The 20,889-nt window shown below is 43.0% G+C and overlaps 1 protein-coding gene across 1 annotated transcript in view; it reads right to left on the bottom strand.

Moving 5' to 3' along the window:
- PARD3B (par-3 family cell polarity regulator beta) overlaps positions 1–20,889 on the bottom strand; it is a gene marked incomplete at its 5' end in the record, with an annotated part of 453,865 nt that overhangs the window by 286,458 nt on the left and 146,518 nt on the right. The window contains 2 exons of the mRNA XM_015415996.1: positions 8,758–9,010; positions 10,490–10,696. Coding sequence (XP_015271482.1) covers positions 8,758–9,010; positions 10,490–10,696 — 460 coding nt within the window. The remainder of the gene's footprint in view (positions 1–8,757; positions 9,011–10,489; positions 10,697–20,889) is intronic.

The raw sequence follows: 20,889 nt of genomic DNA, 5'->3' as shown, positions 1-20,889 counted from the left end.
AAAAATCCAAGGAGGTAAAAATAATAAAATATATACCAACCAAAAGCTGTAAGCACAACAATTCCCTAACATTAGTAGAATTACTATTGGGAAAGGTCCATTTTACTTGCGCCTCTGAAAAATAACAGAGAAAGGGGTCTGGAGTTTGGCGTCAGGAAAGCCATTCCAAATGGGTTGTGTCATAATGAAAATCACCTGAGAGGCAAAGCAGGCACAAGACACAGAGTGCAAGTCTCACTGGGTGGACCGAACAGCATGGGTGCATACCAGGTATGGCTGCCAACATCCAGGCAAGGCCTGGAGATCACCCAGAATGACGACTGATTTCCAGACTATAGAAATCAGTTCCCCGGGAGAACAGGGCTGCTTGGGTGGGTGGACTCAATGACATTATACAGGCTGCCAAGGCATTCTACCTTGCTGAGCTCCCCCCCCCCCAAGTCCCGCTCTCCCCAGGCTGCACCCACAAATAGCCAGGAATTTTACAACCCAGAGGCGACAACTCTGATACTAGGAGATGCAGTTCTTCAGATATGTGGGCCTCAGGCTGTGAAGGCCTTTAAAGGAAACAACCAGCATTTTTCACTGAACCCAGAAACCAAGAGTTAATTAATAGACCTCTTGCAGCACTGGTTTTGTGTGTGCATAGAAAACAGTGTGGTAATCCAACCTTTAGGTTACGGTAACAGGGAGCAGCATTGATCAGCGGAGTCTTGAAGGGAAGGTAGTTTCTTATCCAGAGGAAACTGAAAGAAGACCACAGTCTATGCCTGCTTCTCAAAGAGCAATGCTTTTTTTGCCTGCACAGACAAGGGTAACCTTATTCAAACTAAAACTGGAAAATTAATCCCTTCTAAGCCATCAGTACTAAAAATTCAATGAAAAAAGATCAATACTATCAACCAGCATACCCTCTTCAGCCTGTGATGAAGTGGAGTCTAGTTATGCCTCAATATATCTGTCTGTCTTTTAAAGTATCGTAAGATTCTTTTTATCTTGCCAACTTCTAAAAACTCCATGAAGTGTTACTTGGAGCAGAGATGAAGATGTGATGAAGATACGCATTGGTCCAATGAATCTCAGGATCACTATGTCACATTACCAGAGAAAATAATTCTGTGCTCCGATGCATTTTTTACTTCTTAGTAAATCTATATGCTACCTCTCCAAAGATCTGCTTGAGGTGGCTCGAAGTAAAATGATATAAATATATCATAGAGTAGGGTTGCCAGGCTATTCCTAGAGAGAATTTGTATCACTGCTGGACCGTTCCCAGAAATGACATCGTGCTTTTTAAACTTTTCTCCTGCTGCCACTCCGAGGGTGGTTGAAAACAAGAGGCCAGGGAAACGAAGCTAAATGCCAGATGAGCTTCAAGGGGGAGGGGCATTTCACAGGTGAGGTGCCACTACAGAAAAGTCCCAGTTCTCTGGCCAACTCTGCAGGTTGGGGCAACAGCAAGCAAGGCTGGGGAGGAAGATCTTCACAGGTGAGCTGGATCATATGGGAGGACGAGGTCCTTCAGGTTCCCATGTGGCGGATTTCTGAAGCATTCACCGTTCTTACAACTCTTTTAACACAGCTATCTAACATAATAAAATTGAGCAGAATGAAGACTTAACTCATCTAAGTAAGGAGAGAACTGCAGTTAGAACATAAGAACATAGGAGAAGCCAATGCTAGATCAGGTCAATGGGCCATCCAGTCCAACACTCTGTCACACAGGGGCCAAAAATACCAGGTGCCATCAGGAGGTCTATCAGTGCACAGCCTCCTATGTGGAGTAGTTTGAAAGAGAAGACGCTTGAAAATGGAGCATCTGTTCCTTTAGAAGTTTTCTTTTTTTAAATGTCCATAAAAGGTATTGCTTTAATTCCTCAATTTAAAAATAGTGGAAAACGGAAATAAAGTATTTGATACATGAAGGCAGCAGTATTGTCTATAACAGTCCACATTCAAGCATGCATAGAGGTGTACAGGCCTGGATCCCTTAACAGCATTCAAAGCAAATTCTTAGAAGTATGTTATCAACAAGTAATTCTGGGACAAAGTGCACAAGCATCTCTTATAAAAGTACATCTCTCTCTCTCTCTCTCTGCTTCTTTCAAGGTTCAGTGTTTTGGTCTCCAATCCCTTTTCTTCAATACAAAACAGGCTGGAAGCTTGGCTGTGATCTGCTTGGCAAATATAGGTCATCTTATTATCAAAGTACTTTAATGAGTTAGGGGAGTATTGCCTTCTATGGTGCACTGGCCTAACTCGTTAACATTAATGAGATTTATGCATGCCTGCTAAGAGAAGAATAGAACCCTAATTAAACAAATAAACCTTTAGCTGCCGGTGCACATGAAATTTTCTTAAAATATGAGAATATTCTCTTGCCTTGACTTTTGACAAATATAACTACAGCTGAGGAGGAAGCAAGATTGGGGGGGGGGAGAAGGGAAGGGTACTATAATGTATTTAATTTTAAACAAACGTGACAAAAAGACTAAGTGCATCATCTCAGTTTAATTATTGCACCCACCCCCTTTGCCTGCAATCACTAAAATACAGCAGTTTTATTTAACAACTGACAGTTTTATATAGTAGGTCTAAATCAGGGGAGAAAAACAAAAACTGAAGGCCTCACAAACCTTGTAAATATCTTCTGATTATAGTTTAGTTCTCTCTTTGCAGTATAATGTGTGGGCTTTCTTTTTAAAGGTTACCAAAGTAATTGATTAAACAGCTCTTTGGCCGACCCAAGGGCCAAATAAGGTGTGCGAGTGTTCATGGATCATAAAACTAGATCTCTACGTCTGGCGCCATAGATAGGGTTGCCAATATCCACGTAGGGTTTGGAGATCCTCCTGGAATTACAACAGATCTCCCACCATTACAAGTGATCTCCAGGTAACAGAGATCAGATCACCTGAAGAATACAGCCACTGTGGAAGGTGGACTCTATGGTCGTGCCCCACTGAAGCCCCTCCCCAAACCCCGCCCTCGTCAGACTCCACCCCCAATCTCCAGGTGTTTCCGAATCCAGAGCTGACAACCCTACTACAGAGATTGGTTCCCCTGGAGAAAATGGCTGCTTTGCAGGGGGGACTCTATGGCATCATACCCTGGTGACAGAGGAGTCCACGCCCTCACTGGCCCCCACTCAAAATCTCCAGGAATTTCCCAATCCAGAATTGGGAACCCCAACTATGGACAATGTGAATGGCGCTCAACACCAATTTGGAACTGGCACCTATGGATGTGTACAGAAATGCCACTGCTGTACGTATCACTCCCTTAAGTGGGGCTCATAGGGGCTAGGTATGAATATAAGCCACTGCGCTCCTTACTCAGGGACCTATTACAGAGACAATAACGCTGGCCATCCAGGGAGCAGAAAATACATCTTTTGTACAAAGGTAATATTTCCCCCGATCTCCCAGCTAAAATGAAAAGAAAAAAAATTAAAATCACTCAGGTGCTTAGCTCTAAGCAAAACTGGCAAATTAAGAAGGCAAAAAAAAAAAGCCTCAGACTGTGAAAAGGAGAGAAATGCTCCAACACTAATTGTTAGCAGGAAAATGATTGTTCTCCAAATAAGAAAGGTGCAGAGACAATTAACAGTGAGGTGCATTATTACTGCGTGCCTGCACACCTTATACAGGTAATAGAAGAAGAAGAAGGGATTGGATTTATACCCCGCCCTTCACTACCCAAAGGTGTCTCAGAGCAGCTTACAAACTCCTTTCCCTTCCCCTCCCCACAACAGACACCCTGTGAGGTAGGTGGGGCTGAGAGAGCTCTGACAGAAACTGCTCTTTTTTCAAGAACAGCTCTTATCAGAACTATGGCTTGCCCAAGGTCATCCAGCCAGGTGCAAGTGGAGAAGTGGGAATCAAACCCGGTTCTTCTACTACACCAAACTGGATCTCTCTCTCTCTCTCTCGTTCTCTTTCTCTCCCTCTCTCTCTGTGTATATATATGTTATATATATATAAAAGAGAAAACCGATCCAAATGAAACAGAACTTTAGGGCCTATCAGGACTGTCTACTAATATCCTGCTGTTCCACCATTAACTCAGTAAACATGATGAAGCAGTTTCAGTTTGGGAGAAAAACCGGAGAGAGAGAGGGATGGTGCTACACCAACATCAACCATGTTCTTTTAATGTCTACAAGCAGAATGAAAACATTGGAAGGGTACTCTGCACTCTATCCTTTCCCCTTCTTTCTTTGGGAAATGCCAGATGCGTAGTGGCTCTATATCTTACAAAGCAACACAGCCTATTGGCCCTGGCCTATAGGGAGCTAGCTATTAAAATTTCATTGGTATGGCTGCAGTCCATTAGCTAACTTACCTTCGTACCCATAAAAAGTGAAGGGTAAAGCCCAGGAATTTTACAACCACTATCTGGAAAAAAGGTAATAACAGGACCACAGCCACATTACATTTATTACACACCATGCCTCTAACAACTGCACTGGGATCAGACCACAGAGCAGCAGTGTAGTGAGACAGATGTCACGTTCTCCGGGTGATTTAAAAGGTTTGGGTTTTTGGTTGTTTTTTTTAAAAAAAAATAACTTAATTTAGAAATGAAGTCAAAGCTTCAAGCTTTGCAGCAGGAAAAATATACTCGGGATATTTCAGGTCAGATGAGTAAACTAACTGTCCCACAAATTAAGACATTAATACCCATCGTCTAGCCGACTCCGTAATATGCTTTTCTGCAACTTCCTTTCGAATGGATCAGGCACAGCATTAAGCACAGCAACCCCCCCCCCCCCCCCCCGGCATGAGAATTACTGTCTCTACACTGACCCAAATTGTGTTGGTTGGAGTATCTGTAAGAACGTGGAAGATTTAAAGTCCCTGCTCTCCTATGTCAAAACACAACAATGCACTTGGCACAGTTGTGGGAGTGTGATTTGTATACTGTTTTTTTCCGAATCACGCTCACCTAGACAAAATTTAAGGCTGAGATAACCTTTATAGCAAGAAAGCAAACATTCTCTGAAGTAATATCCAGAGGCTACAAGTAAATAGCAGCTTTTCACGGCTGTCAGGCTCGACAATTCCTGGCTACCCTTCCCGTCAAACATCCTCCTTCCTTCAATTTTGACTCCTCTGCATTTTTTAACAGGGATGCCCCTCCTCTGCGACTGAAGAAAGTTAACACTCAACAGGTATTTAAAGCGAAACTTCTACTTGCAAGAATATCTGAATGGAAAACTTTAGCAGAATGTTACAAGGAGACTTTGTCTAGTGAACGGAAGGTAGACATTTAAGAGAGCAACCAAAGATACAATACAAAGTTCCCTCTTAGCAGATGGCTGCTAAGTGGATGGCTGTCTTAAAATGTGATGTGCCGCAGGCCAATATAGCTAAAATCTGAAATGATAAAACAGCTTTCGTGTTATGTGGTCAGAATATTCACTGGCTTTTCTGGGATCAGCACAATCTCCAAGGAAGCACACACACTACTTTCCAAGGGCTCCGGGAGAACTTCCCTGACTTACCTTTAAAGACCTTGTTTTATTTTTTCTATATCTGCTAGGGATTATACTTTGAATTATGGGATTACCATTTTGTCATGTAGCTGTAGTCCCATAAATTACTATTTAAAATGATGCAATTCCATGTTTCTTATTGACTAGACTGTTCACTTTACTATAAGCCGATACTTCATTCTCAACTGAGACAAAGCCTCAGTACATGTCACAGCCCTTGCTCTGACTCATGGCCCTCCTATCTTTTCCTTGGCTCTCCCCTCCAAGACCACCAAAAACTCACACATCTTGCAGGAAGAGCCTAGGATTATTGCCGCTTCTGCTACTCTGTTAGCGACACATAATGAGGGCATAGCGATACCATCTGAAATCAAACCTATAATATCCATAATGGAGGTGTTTATGGTGTAAAATTAGTTCATATGGTTCTTGGCAATTGGGAAATGTAAGTATACGTCTGCATGTATGAATTTATATCTCCTATGCTAATATAAAATTAACATATACTGTGGCTGGTGTGAAAGTCACAATTTCTTCTAGTAGTCAAGGAGGATCAGTTTCCTTCTTTGCTGTTCCAGCCAACTTGTGTGTGTGTGTGTGTGTGTGTGTGTGCGCAAGCACACCGACCCACTGACACTGTGGTTTGCCACAAGGACATAGCCAGGAAGCCATTTTCTCTGCTTCTAATAGCTTTTAAATAACTCGTTATTCCTAAAATAGGGTATACTTAGAGGCTTTCCTTGCTAATCACCAGGATTAAATTTAAGGTCATCTCCGGCAACCATATTTCTGGATCTCTGGAGTTTTGTGTAAGTGGTTAAGTGCGGGGACTCTAATCTGGGAGAACCGGGTTTGATTCCCCACTCCTCCACTTGCACCTGGCTGGATGACCTTGGGCAAGTTCTGATAGGAGCTGTTCTTGAAAAAAAGAACAGTTTCTGTCAGAGCTCTCTCAGCCCCACCTACCTCACAGGGTGTCCGTTGTGGGGAGGGGAAGGGAAAGGAGTTTGTAAGCCACTCTGAGACTCCCTCGGGTAGTGAAGGGCGGGGTAGAAGTCCAATCTCTTCTTCTCTTCTTCTTCTAACCATTAAAGACTCAAGCCATATTTTGAGATATTCCATTTAAAAAACAACAACACATTTTTTCCCTATCTATCCAGAGGGCAGACATTGATATCACTGTATCTTAAGAAACAGGTTGAAAATCTTTGCATTAAAGCTCAACTGTGAAATGTAATGACATTCTGAAGTCTAACATTTAAGCTTTATCAAGTGCACAGCAACCCACTCTCTTTTACCTTGGCAACATATACCTGCTATTTAAAAAAAAATCTTTTACATCTGACACCAAGAACCTAAACTTACCCTTACAACCTAGCAAATTAATTTGTCATGTACCAAAAATACCATTGCTTTCTTATTTATCATTACTATTCTAACGCTTAGATTTCTGTTTCTGGGCACGAAGTCACACGATTAATGGGAAGGCATCCTTATAAGAACTGAGCACTCTCCATAGAACAGTGGAGTAGAAAGAATCTCTTGAAAAAAAAGTCATTTTTGTCAAAGGAACTAAAAGGAAAGAGATGTTTAAGATCCTCAGCAAATCTGTATTCTGGAAAGGCACCAGAGGGTCCTGTCTCACTGCTAGTTTGATCACAGCATGGTCAGCAGGTATGTTCCTAGAGGTGTGTCCATGTGAATGTAGTCACACTCCTTGAACAAAGCTCACGTTCACAAAACTGGTAGTAGGGACCAAAGGTGGAGAAGTCACCTCTCCTCCTCTTGATGACAGAGCTACTGGCTCACATAAAACCATCAATTCAAACAACAATCGTACTGCCACCAATAATCCTCAATCAAGTGAGGAAACGTTATCACAAGGTTGGCTGAAGGAATTAAAATCAAATGTTTTCTCAAGGAGAATCATATGATCCATCAAGATGGCAGAATTAGCAGAAGCTCCCATGCAGACCCAAAGTACAGAGCACAGCACCTGTAGCAGGAAACTGTAAACTCAACCTAACTATACAGTGCAGGCATGCATCTCCAAGATCAAAAGTGTGGTCTCAAAAGTAACATACACACAGTGGATAATCAGTAGTATAAGACACATGTGTAAAACCCTTTCTATGACAGCTTCTGGTGCCTGGAAAAGCACCAACCTGTATATCTACAGTAGAAAATATATTCATGCCACACTAAACAATGCATACCCCTTGTCTGTAGTTACCTGCGCCCTTAATAGCATCTGGAAGGGCTTTGTTGTTATCCTGTTCTTCAACTACCGATCGTGATGATGCGTAGAAGGGTCCTTTTTCATGATGGCACCGTCTCAAGAGAAGATTATCAAGCTGACTTGTCAACCCAAACTTTTAGACTCTGAAGACTTTCCCCCCACTTCCAATATGACTGGACTTCACAGGTCGATTGTGAACTACTTATCCAACTTCATGAACTTTACGTAGTTACTTTAGTTTAAAGTTAATAGTTTTATTTGTTGTGGCCTGCCAAGCTCTTCTTTAAAGAAGGGCAGGATGCAAGTTTTAATAAATTAACTTATAAAAATTAAATGCTTTAAAAATATTTAATAAGAATCATTTAAACACTGACAAGGGTGTCAAACATATGGCCTGGGAGCCGGAACTGGCCCATCCAGGGCTCTTATGCGGCCCACGGGCAACTAGTGCAAGGGAGGGAACAAGAGATTGCTCGGGGGGGGGGAGGAGGGGGTGGAGCCACTCCGATTATGGCTTCAGCATGGCGGAAAAACCTCATTTGCAGAAGTCGAGCAGTGTGGGAGCGTCTGCCTAGTGCTGCAATGCTGGCTCTCCAGCCCGCCCATGTGGGTTCTCCTTTGTACCCCCCTCCCAGCCCATGGGGCCTTGCAGTGAAGATACACCAACTCGGGGCTTACCAGCTGCTGTCCTTTATACAGTTTCTATCTCCGGTACCTGGCGTTACATTTTATGGCACACACGGCCCAGCCCGACAAAGTGACCTTTATGACAGACCCGGCCCTCATAACAAATGAGTTTGACACCCCTGACAAACAGGTCTTAGTCTGTATTGCAAAGGAGATTCAGAACACAGAAGCTGGGCTTGCAACCAGAAGACCATTAGTTACAAGCTCACTGGAAGGAGATAACATGAATCTTGGGGGGGGAATTGTATCGATTGATTTTAAAAAATGATTTAACATAGTGTTAATATTAAACTTGGATAGGCATTTAAAAATAAAATAGAATAAAATAGCATACCTCAGCATGGCACCCAAACTTTTTTTCTTTGTTTTTCTTTCTGCATCTTCAGCCTCCTCCTTCTTGTCCTTTTCTTTCGGTTTGCTCTTTGGATTCACTTTTTTATTCTTTTCTTTTATCTTCAGTTTGTCTTTGGTTTTCTTGTGTTTCTTTGCCTTGCCTTCCGTGTCTTCTAATTCAGGGTTCATCGGAATTATTGATTCATAGTTCTGAGCTTCCTGACCAGAAAGAGAGCTCTTATCGGAAAGACCATCTGCAATGGGACAAACGTAATCAATAAGTATAAACTGGGGGATGGCATTTATGACAAATATTTTAAAAAAAAAAAAACAAATCACAGAGCTGGCATTTATTTATTTAAAAGGTATAAGATGGTTCCAATATAATGTACATCCACTGAGTTTTATAGACTGAGAAAGCCATAAAAAGGTACTTCCAACCAATGCTGCGGAGTCTCGTGAGCAAAAACTCTACTTTGTGAGGTACTGGCATTAAAGTTGTGAGTGAGCGATTTGGCTGCTGCATAAATTAGTTTGCTCTGGAGCCATCCTTCCTGAGCTAAGACAAAAATCTGTGAGCCGGAGGTTAAAAAAATGTGAGCTAGCTCACACTAACTCAGCTTAGAGGGAACACTGCTTCCAACTAGGCTCTACTGTAAATGAAGAACAGCCATGCTACAGGTTCACATTTTCTGGTTATTATAACCAATAATATGGAAAAAGCACTGATGATAAGGCTTGCCAAAATGGACCCCAAAGAGAACCTCAAACTGCCTCCTGGGACACACACACACCTCAAACTGCCTCCTGGGACACACACACTAACAGAATTAACAAAGTATAACTGGACTTCAAAACGTATGAATGTACATTTTGTCATTGTAGCTAGACTAGTATTGTCAAAAGTGATTGCCCAGCAGGCTTTTCTCCCCTTGATGGCCCCTCCCTTCCCCCCCTCCCCCGGGCCCAGTTCAGGGCAGGGGAAAGACCATGTTTTCCCACCGTTGCCATCACCCAGCTCCCAAGCTGCTTATGCAGCCTGACCCATCTTGAAGGCCATGACTCACCATGGCTGCTTTCGCCCTGCTAGCTGTCCTCCCTGTGCAGACCCGTAAATGGGACCATGGGTGAGTCAGGGCCCCCACTTTATTGTGAACCATAACTACATTGCATTGTAAAAGCTTTCACGTGCACGCACACTTCTTCAGATACACACAGAAATCTACATTGCATCGTGTTAGATAATACCAGTGGCACCATCATAATTTTCTTGTGCTCGTTGACTTGCCTTCCTTCTGTTTTTACAAGGAAAAGGACAGAAGACTTCAAATATATACATGAAAGTTAAAAGTATGCCTTGACTCCCAAAAGATTTAGAACTAGTGTAATAGTGAACAAGAGGGAGCATGAGACATATTAAGGACATGGAAGGTATGCACTTATACCCAGTTGTGAAACCTGTGCCAGACATGACCTGAAGCATGGACCAACTTGGGCTGAAACACCAGGCACAGCTGTAATTTAGACATATTCCCAAAGAGTCCAATCCATAGAGCCTAATGAAGTTCCCAATAACTTATAGGTCCTTTTTCACTATCATACAGAAAACTTAAACGGTACCCACAGCTACATTAATCAGATCACGGCTTTAGCTCTAAACACTTAAGTACCTTAGAACAAAAGACTGCAATGGAAATGGCCCTGATCTTAGAGGAGAAAAGCCCCTGAGATACCTTGTGCCATATCTTCAGGTCCATCATATGACTTGTCTATGGCAGCTCTGAAGCTCTCGTTACAGCCTCTACCACGGACCATGTGAGGCCTGGGCCTGTAGAAAGGAAGCTCATTCTTTTTCACTTCAGCCACAGCAGTCTGCAGACTCTCAAGAGAGCTTGACTTCTTCAAACCAAGAGTGGGACCAACATCCTTGCCAGGAGATTCTGAGGGAAAGAAAAAGGAAACATATACATTTAAACTACTCAATGGGGGGTGACAAAATCATAACATGCACATGGTTTTATAAAAGAGCTCCATGTAGTATTCCTGTAAAGTGTCAGATTCTGCAGTTGAACAACTGGAAGTCACCTCTTGCTCTCCAATTTTTACTGGAGTTTTGTTTTGGTTTTTTTACTCCAATAAATTATACTTGCAGTTCTCCTAGGTGCAGACAACATACACAGTCATGGAGGCTGTGGATATATGGAAGTCAAAAACAGCATTTCTATTCTGACTCTTCAAAGAATCTGAAACGGCTGGCCTAAACGAGGTTATTCCGTCAGGATCCCAATCTAATTTCACAACTGACATGGGATCACTCTCTTGCTACAGCCATGGAAATTCAAAATCTGTTTGCCAGACAAACCAAAGCGTATCTATGGCTCCCTTTTATTGTTGGGTCTTTTCCTTTAAGAAAAGATATTTAAAATGTCATTTTAAAAATGTTCTTTCATGTACAGGAACGTGCCTCGTAAAGCAAGGATTCTATTACATGCAAGCACACCATCGCTTGAAACCAGCAAAATGGACTAGTATATGAGGGCCCTGAAGAATAGTATGTGGGAACCCAGCCATTTCTGCGTACCAAGATACCTTCTGGCTAGATTTTTCAAGTTTACTATCAGCCTTTGCGTGCTTAAATAACCTTGGGCAGGAGGAATCATCAATGTAATATAACTGTGGATATGACAGGGTACTTAAAGTTGGAAGGGGTATCTAGGTTGCCAGGTCCCCCGGCCACCGGTAGTGGATGGGGGGGGGGTAGGGTTACCCGATTCAGGCTGGGAAACTCCTGGATATTTGGGGAAAGAGCCTGTGGAAGACAGGGACCACAGTATAGTACAATGCCATACAGCTCACCCTTCAAAGCATCCATTTTCTCCAGGGAAACTGATCTCTGTAGCCTTGAGATGAGCTGGAGACTGATATATCTATGGGTAGCTGAAGTCATTATTGAAGGAACACATTCACTAGAAGCAGGCAAAAGCTTCTAAACTTAAAAATCACTGTTCTCATGGACCTCATCATACATTTCTCACAGTGATAATACAGATAATTCTAGAAGAGGGAATTAGATAAACATATGGAGCAGAGGTCCATCAGTGGATATTAGCCACAAAGTATAGATAGAAACTCTTGGTCTGGGGCAAATGATGCTCTGTATTCTTGGTGCTTGGGGGAGGGGACAACAGTGGGAGGGCTTCTAGTCTCCTGGCCCCACTGATGGACCTCCTGATGGCACCTGGTATTTTTGGCCACTGTGTAACAGAGTGTTGGACTGGATGGGCCATTGGCCTGATCCAACATTGGCTTCTCTTATGTTCTTAAGTCTCCCTGGGTTATGAGGAAATCACTGAATTTTCCTTCATTTCTTTCATGCCCCAAGTGGAAATGATGTCACTCACTCACCTCATAAGGAAGGCTTCAGGTACTCTAATCTTGAAACATTCTGTTCATTAGAAGCCTAAATGTTCCTACTTCTGGTTCTGCATCCATACACTGTTGGATACTGTGCTCTCATTGAGCTAAAGCTACCATTTGGATTGGCTTCTCCACACAGGAAAAAACCAGGCGTGAACAACTGATGTAGTGCAAAAATAGCACTACATAGCCCAGTTTGGACTTGAAACCATTCCCAGTTTTGTGTGTGTTGGGAGCCAATGCCTGGCCCTGACTCAGGACAGTCTGTGGCCAGACTCACTCATGTGAGGAAGGTCAGGAGAGGAGGCGGATGGGAGCCAGGCAGTGGTGGGGAGGGGTGCGGTCAGAAGGCAAGGCTAAGCCCGGACTTGTGGAAGGCTGGGACGGGAGGAGCTAAGAGGCAGCCCTGAGCAGCCTGGGGAAGGAACAGGGCTGGGAAGCGGGCAGGAGGGGAAGTGGCAGGGAAAGCGGAGCAGGTGGAAGGGGGATGAATACAGGCCAGGTGTGGGTAGAACCAGGGAATCCCTTAAAAGGAGGAAGGAAGATACTGAGCTCCTGGAAGAACAGAGAGAAGGCCAGTGTGAGCCAGGCCAAAGGTGACACAGGACCGGTGTGTCAGAACTCCCTCTCCTTCCCAATTCTGAGGGTGCACTGGGGACCTCCTCCTCACTTTCTTTTGGTCTAGGAAAACCAGAGGGCAGGGAGCCAGCCCTGGGGGCAAGGGAGACTCATGGGGTCCTTGCGTAATAGGTGCTACTAGAAAGAATGCTAAAGGAGCAGACGATTTTACCCAAACAACAAAAAAGGCTTTGTTTTTAGGATAGATTAGAAGGAACAAGTTGGTAAATGCCTGCAATGTCTTCAGTAAGTCATGCCAAGCTATGGTGGCTGAACAAGGTGCTATCAAAGTACTCAGCATGGCGGGCTCCATAAATTAAGTATAAGTATTTCTACAACATCCTGCTTTAACACATTTGATTACCCTTTATTCCCTGAACAACGTAGAGCGTTCACCCTGGCCAGATGTAATGCTATGCCGTCCGCCATTTTATTTGGCAGATTTAACAAGGTTTCTCATCTGGCCAGATACTGCCCTTGCAGATCGAAATGTGTGGAATCTATCACTCATGTTCTCCTGCACTGCAATTTGTATATGGACCTAACGATCACTTACTTACACTCTCTTTTAACCAGCATGGGTGCTTGCTCTGATGCACTTAAGGTGAATAGACTTTTAAGAGATTTCAGTCCGGACATCACAGAGAAGGTGGCTAAGTTTCTCTGCTTGGCTTTAAAGCTGCGCCAAACGTTCTTCTAGAATTGTATATATGAGTTTTAACTGGTTTTAAATGTATAAATGGTACTGATAATTTATGCCAATAAAGGCTGACTTGACTTGATTAGCCTTTATGGACATGATTTTCAAATCTGAATTGGAGAAGGAAGGATTTCTCCCCACCCTCGCTTCTCTTTTGTTCTTTATGTGTGGAACAGCCAGGCCAACAAGAGAACTGCATCAGGAACCAATTTCACAGGGATCTGTGGAAGTTATAGAGCTGGCTGTCTATTACCAGGTGTGGTAATCTTGTAAAAAAATACATGAAGGTGAAGTAGCAGATTTTAAAAAGGCATGTGATGCATAAGCAAAACAAGGAAGCCTGGAAAGCTAGAACTGTCTGATGGGTTTTAAATTTAGGTAAATTTAAGAAAGCAAAACAAGACGACCTATCACAACTCCTACATGAACGACATGCAGAACGGCACAACTGAAAGATTTCACTGATCTAAATATTCCAAATGATTGCTGCCGCTTACAATATGTAGTAACCTTAGCAGGGCTGGTAATACCGATTTTTGGTACTGAATGTAAGATATCAAGCAATACTAAGATGAGAGAGAAATAAAGTCCGTCTAAAATAAATCTATGCAATTAATGAAGCTAAAGAGAGGGGGGAATAAGAGTAAGCATTGCCACCAAATGGGGAATGATCGCCAACACAGAAAGCAATTTACACTGCTGTTCCCTGGGGACTGTGACATCTAGTGTGTGTGTGTATGAGAGAGACAGAAAGAGAGAGAGAGAGAACCCAGTTTAAAGGGAAACCTGGTTGCTAGGTCACAAAGTGCAAGCTACCTTTGTTCCTTAATTGCCATTGTGGAGTCTACCATTATTGCCAGATTAGCAACTGCTGAAATGGATTTTGAGCACTGCCTTGCTTGTGATATAAAGGTGCTTAAAATTATTCAAGGCATATAAGCATCTGGGAGAGGTGCAGCAGTACCCATTTGGGGCTGGGAAGGAAGAACAGCAAAGAGAAGTCTAATCACTGAAGAAGAAAAGATACAGGAAAAGCTCCCCCCCCCCTTTCCTGATCAGAGCAGAGAAAAGGCAGTGAGGCTTTTCGGGGAGAAAACAAGCTTTGATTGCTGGCTTTCGACGGGAAAATCGCCACACGCTTCAAAATACACGATTCTCTTCCAAGGCTTCATTTGAGCCCCGAAACCTGCTTTCAGCATCCAAGCTCATTCCTGCAAGATGTACGGATAATAAAGAGAATGCTTCTGAAAGTCCCCCCCCCCCTCTCTTAGTGCTCAGCTACTCCTTGGACAAAACGTAAAGCCACACGAACAGAGCAATCAATCCTTCCCAGTTCTATTCATTTCTTAGGATTGCGCTGAAACTCACATAGCTAAGACAACTACAGTGAAACAGCATGAGACTAGTGACACCTGTGAAGAACACAAGGCAATTATACCTCACTGGAAATAGGAAGGGAGGGGGAGAGAAGACATGGTCCTCCTTGCAGCTCCCTACAGCTTTTGCCGAGCTCTTGCAAAAAGTCTCGGCCTTGTTGCCAGACTGTACCACTTCATACCGTGACGGAGAACCTGCATGACAGCATAATGGCCCGTACAAAAGAAACAAATGCATCACACACAGAAAACTGGCCCCAGGAAGGGGGCTAAACGAGAACTCTTCCACCTGCCACTTTTCTCTTTGGGCTGTTGTTGTTGGTGTCTCTCTGGATGTACATTTAATAGAAGAACATTCACTCCCGCGAGCTGTCATTCTCAGCCAGAAGCAGCAGAATCCAGAAATAGATTTTATATGGCCTATGCTGTTCATGAGGAATAAGTCTTTGGGTGTAAAAACGGGAGTAGTGACTTCCCGTGATGTTTCACAGTTTCCCCCAGAGACTTCAGATCACAGGAAGATTCTGTATGTTGACCAGGATCCCAAGAACAGACCTGTCAGTGTACCCAATGCAGTTATTACTAGTTAACATAACATAAGTGATAACTACACGAAGTGTGTTCACAGTGTTGTATAATTTTGTTTTTGTTGTTGTTGCCATCAAGTCACAGCTGACTTGTGGTGATGTCATGGGGTTTTCAAGGCAAGAGACATTCAGAGGTGGCTTGCCATTGCCTGCCTCTGGATAGTGACCCTTGACTTTGTTGGTGGTCTACCATCCAAATACTGACCAGGGCCCAACCTGCTTATCTTCCAAGACCTGACGAGATCAGGCTAGCCTGGACCATCCAGGTCATAGTTGGTAGTATAAACAAGTTGTGTGCAATGCAAGACATGTAAGCAAGGATTCCAGCAGGCTTGGTGGATATAGTAGGAAGACATGATCTCACTCAACTACCATGTATAGTCTCCAAGTACTATGAAGGTCTCATGGACCAAGTCCCAACACTACGGAGATGATATGTGAAGAAAAAGCTACTGAATCTATTTGTCTTTGCTCTTGAGGGGACTCTCTTCACAGTCAACCAAGGTAGTGATGTTCATTGTGAAGGCTTAATACTATGAAATCGGTTAAATTAAGACTAATGGACGGCAAATGAGAAACTTGTTTCCCGTATCAGTCAAGTTAGGTTGATAAACTTGTGAAACTAGAGAGCAAAGACAAATGGCATAAACGATGACATATGGATGGATGCCATATGTGTTCACAGAGACGCTTGGGAGGCTTAGTTTCCATTTAAAGTAAATGCCATTTTTGCCTTTGAAAGTACAACTCAAGGATAATGCCACTCTTGGTGCACTAATGTGGGCAGATGGCTGTGATCAGGTATCCCTAGGTTCTGTTATCAATTCTGTTTGACACTTCGTTGGATTTTAAAGCTCACTCAAGCAGGTTACAAATGGGATAGAACTTTTTAAATATAATCACTGCCAACATACAGAAGACCAACTTGATTGAAACAACTGCCAACCATAAAACGTCCCATAAATGTCCAGTCAACTAGAAGAAGAAGAGTAGGTTTTTATACCCTGTTTTTCTCTATTCAAAGGAGTATCAAAGCAGTTTACAATCTCCTTCCCTTCCTCTTCCTACAACAGGCACCTTGTGAGGGAGGTGGGGCTGAGAGAGTTCTGAGAGAACAGTGACTGGCCCAAGGTCACCCAGCAAGCTTCATATGCAGGAGCCGGGAATTAAACCCGGTTCTCCAGATTAGAGTCCACCACTCTTAACCACTATACCACACTAGCTTTCCCCTTACCCAAGCTACAATGAACATCAGTTTCACAAATAGCAGCAAAGGACTGAGAATTTGAAAAGCACTACATATGTGTTTATTGCTATTTTTATTTGAAGTGTTATTTGGATTTCTGAGAGAACTTACATACCCAATGACAACATGGGAAATGGAATTACTGGCAAGTTATTTTAATTTCAGCATAAATATTGAGCTTGTCCTGAAGAAAGAAGCCCTCTGAAAATTAATTTCCTATCTATTTTTTTTAAAGAGAAAAATATGGCAGTGTTTATGTTGTAGGTAAACAGAGCACTACACTATATAATTTTAAAAATTCACTAACGTACCTAAAATTAGACCATAAGTTGAACAGGTTTATGGCCTAACCATATTTAATAGTGATTCTGTCAAAATATGGAGTGAAATGGCAAAGATTAACTACCCAGTACATTCCCTTGAAACGAAAATGAAGTTTCCCTGTCACCTCCTTGGTTCTGCCACTTAAAATGAGCTATCCATGATTATTCAAAAACGTACTGAGGATTTTCTCTGTTAGATTAATAGTTGAATATTTCATTGCCCCTTTTCTAAAGCTATATAACATTCTGACTTTTTTACTGGCAACACTAAAAAGTTCCAACATTAACAACTTCCCAGTGAAAGGATATGCTGGAAAGCAGATAAGGAAAATGGGATATTTTGTACACCTACACACAGAAACCTCCTGCCAACCTAGCAGTTCGAAAGCAAGAAATTGCAAGTAGATAAATAGGTACCACTTTGGTGGGAAGGTAACAACGTTCCGTGAGCCTTGGTGTTTATTTATTTATTATATTTATACCCCACCCTCCCCAAAGGGCTCAAGGCGGCTTACAGAGGCAAGGCAGACCTCACCATAATAAAACATAATATACATAATAGATTAAAACATAATACATCTTAAAATCCTAATTTAAAAACAAGGTGCTCAGTGACTTCCACAGTCCAGAGATGACGGATCGCCGGTCCGGAGTTCCAAGTAGATGGCTTAGGGCTTCTTCCATTCAGATGTTTCCTCAGGGCCTCAACCTACCCATGGTGGTGGTGGTATAGTAGGGGCGGGGGCTCCTACTCAAAAGCCTGGCGGAAGAGCTCCGTCTTGCAGGCCCTGCGGAACTGCACAAGATCCCGCAAGATGTTTAGTCATGCCGGCCACATGACCACGGAAACGTCTTCGGACAGCGCTGGCTCTTCGGCTTTGAAACGGAGATGAGCACCGCAACCCTAGAGTCGGATTCGACTGACTTTCAAGCAAGGGAACCTTTACCTTTACACACACAAACACAGGAAATATAGACACCCACTATGTTTTAGTTTTTGAAACGTCTACCACCACTTGTTGTGAGAGCTCGGGGTTGAGATGAGTGTATCTGGACCCACGGGGATCTGCATCGTCAGGACCAACGGGCCAAACAAAAACGTCTCAAGCGATGGCTCAAACCACCTCCACCACCGACAAACAGGAGAAGGTTAAACCATCTCCAAGGTGTCATGGTTCCAAATGAAATAGGATCTTCCAGAATGGCTATTTAAAATGGGGGGGAGTCCATTTGGGCCCTCATACATGGAAGTCCCATAGTGCTGTCTGCTTTGACTCTCAGCTGGTGAAGTAATGTGGGATGGGCATACGCATGAATGGAAAATGGGCACAAAACGTGCATCAAAAACCATGCAAACACCCATGGATCATCACTTCTATTAAAACAAAACACTTAGCAAATCCATTTACAGATGCACTTCTTCAGTTTATGAAAAGCCACACTACAAAACTCCATGTAGCAACATAAATCCTGTGAACTGATGATTACTCAGTATTTGCAACTGTGTTAAAGAGTCAGGAAATATATTACACTCATCACAGGAATTGGCATCTCCCTGGTGAGTCTTACACACTCTCACAACATTTAGCAGCTTTTATCTTGGAAGTCCTTGATATGATGTAATGAGTTTTTCCTACTTCTGCCAGGAAAATTCACTTACTGAGGGCCAAGACCCACATGTTGAGTTTAACCAAATGTTACAGTGTAGGGGAAAGTTGGCTCTTGGATACCAATCCCAGGGGCAATCAGAGTGTTTAGCCCTGTTTAGGCTGTCAAGGACTTACCTGACACACTTTAGCAATTTCTCCTAAAAATGCCTCCTGCATCTATATCCTTTATTTCCATATTATTAAATAGGTCTCAGTATTAAGTGTCCTGGGTCAGAGCAGACTCAGCCGAGACCAAGGGGACAAGACAGAATCACTAACCAGAATCGCAAAGTCGAGAAGTCAGTCAAAGAGTCATCCATGAGGGAAGCCAGCCGAGGGTCCAAGAGGCATAGTCCAAGCAGGTCTGGGGTCGAAGCCAAAGATTCAAGAGTTGCAGAACAAAACAGGTGTGGGTGGTGTGGTTGCAGGTTTCCAGAATGTTGACGAGTTGCTCCCACACCTGCTCCATCTGAAGCCCCTCCTTTATGGCTGGCTCACAGCTGGGTCTCATTGCTTGTGAGAGAGCCACCCATTTGGCTCATTAACCCCAGGTGTTCCTCTTTGAGAGAGCCAGTTTGGTGTAGTGGTTAAGTGCGTGGACTCTAATCTGGGAGAACCGGGTTTGATTCCCCACTCCTCCGCTTGCACCTGGCTGGATGATCTTGGGCAAGCCATAGTTCTGATAAGAGCTGTTCTCGAAAAAGACCAGTTTCTGTCAAGTGCTCTCTCAGCCCCACCTACCTCACAGGGTGTCTGTTGTGGGGAGGGGAAGGGAAAGGAGTTTGTAAGCCGCTCTGAGACACCTTTGGGTAGTGAAGGGCGGGGTATAAATCCAATCTCTTCTCTTCTTCTTCTTCTTTTGATTTGGCAGTCGCTGGGCAGTGAGGCATGCGCTCCGCCTCCTCTTGAGGAGCTCCAAGCGTGCTGACCACTTCCTGCGTTCCCCTGGCTCTGGGGAAAGGGGAGGCAAGACAGCCTGTGAAGTCTCCCCAAGATCTTGGGTTGCTGAGGCACCGCCTCTCCGGGTTGCCTCGTCCATGTTCCCAATGCTCAATGCAGCTGGAACACATGCCTTCCTCAGCAACTGGGGCACTAGGACCTGCCTCTGCTGTCTCAGCTGGCTGAGCCTCAGAGTTGATGACAGGAGTGTAATCAGCATCAGCTGAGTGATCCTCAACTAAAGCAGGCTGGCCCACGACATCAAGCTTCCAATATAGATCAAAGTTGTTATGGAGCCAGGGGGAGAGGCTTAGTTAAGAAACACCGGTTCTACCATTTTAATACCTAAAACTATATTCAGCATAAAATACATATAATTTCTCTCGGTCTGAAATTTAGCAAAGAGAATACACCTCCATGGGGCATAATCTGTACAAATTCCAGTAGAAATCCATTGTAAATTACCATGTTACAGACATTTTAAAAAGTGCCTTGTGGTCCAAGACAGAGAAACTTTGCAACGTCTTTCTGTCCATGTGCGGAATGCATGTTGGAAGGGAAAAACAAAATGGCAGACTGTCTACTGGATCACAGAAAAATCAGCTGCCATTGCAATAGCAGAGTTTGTTGCCTGGGAAGAGGGTGTCGAGGCAGAGAAAGGCTATATAAATATAAGATTTTGCTCAGGAAATAATATTTGTAAGCATTTGTTTGTTCCTTTTGTTGTTATAGAGCCACATGCCAATGACCAAGGCTCCAAACAGCATAACCCCAGAGGTGTGGGATGGTGCAGTTTCACAGTAACTTAAAAATAATGCCATGTTTACATGCTGGACACTAAGGTGAGTCTTAGATTACTATGTCCACACATTTTAGAGCAGGGTGAATTTACCTTTTGTCTAAAGTGCCTCCCATGTATTTATTTTTAAACTTGCTATAACACACACACACACACACACACACACACACACACTCGTAAGAAAAATAAGGCAGAAAAATAGAAGAAAAAAGAAAAATAGATAAAAAGAAAAAGAAAAAGAAATTAAAACTTACAAATTTTTTGATGACAAAGCCCAATACAATCAATAAATCTACAGATTTTGTCTAAATTGCCTCCCATTTATTTATTTTAAACTCTCTCTCTCTCTCTCTCTCTCTCTCTCTATATATATATATATATATATATATATGTATGTGTATGTGTATATGTATGTATATATGTATAAAACAAGAAAAATACAGCAAAAATAGGAGATAAACAAAAATAAAAAGAAAACA

The sequence above is a fragment of the Gekko japonicus genome, unplaced genomic scaffold (assembly GCF_001447785.1).
Source record: "Gekko japonicus isolate JY-2015 unplaced genomic scaffold, Gekko_japonicus_V1.1 scaffold123, whole genome shotgun sequence".
NCBI classification, from domain to species: Eukaryota; Metazoa; Chordata; class Lepidosauria; order Squamata; family Gekkonidae; genus Gekko; species Gekko japonicus.
This window is presented reverse-complemented; position numbering and strand designations above follow the sequence as displayed.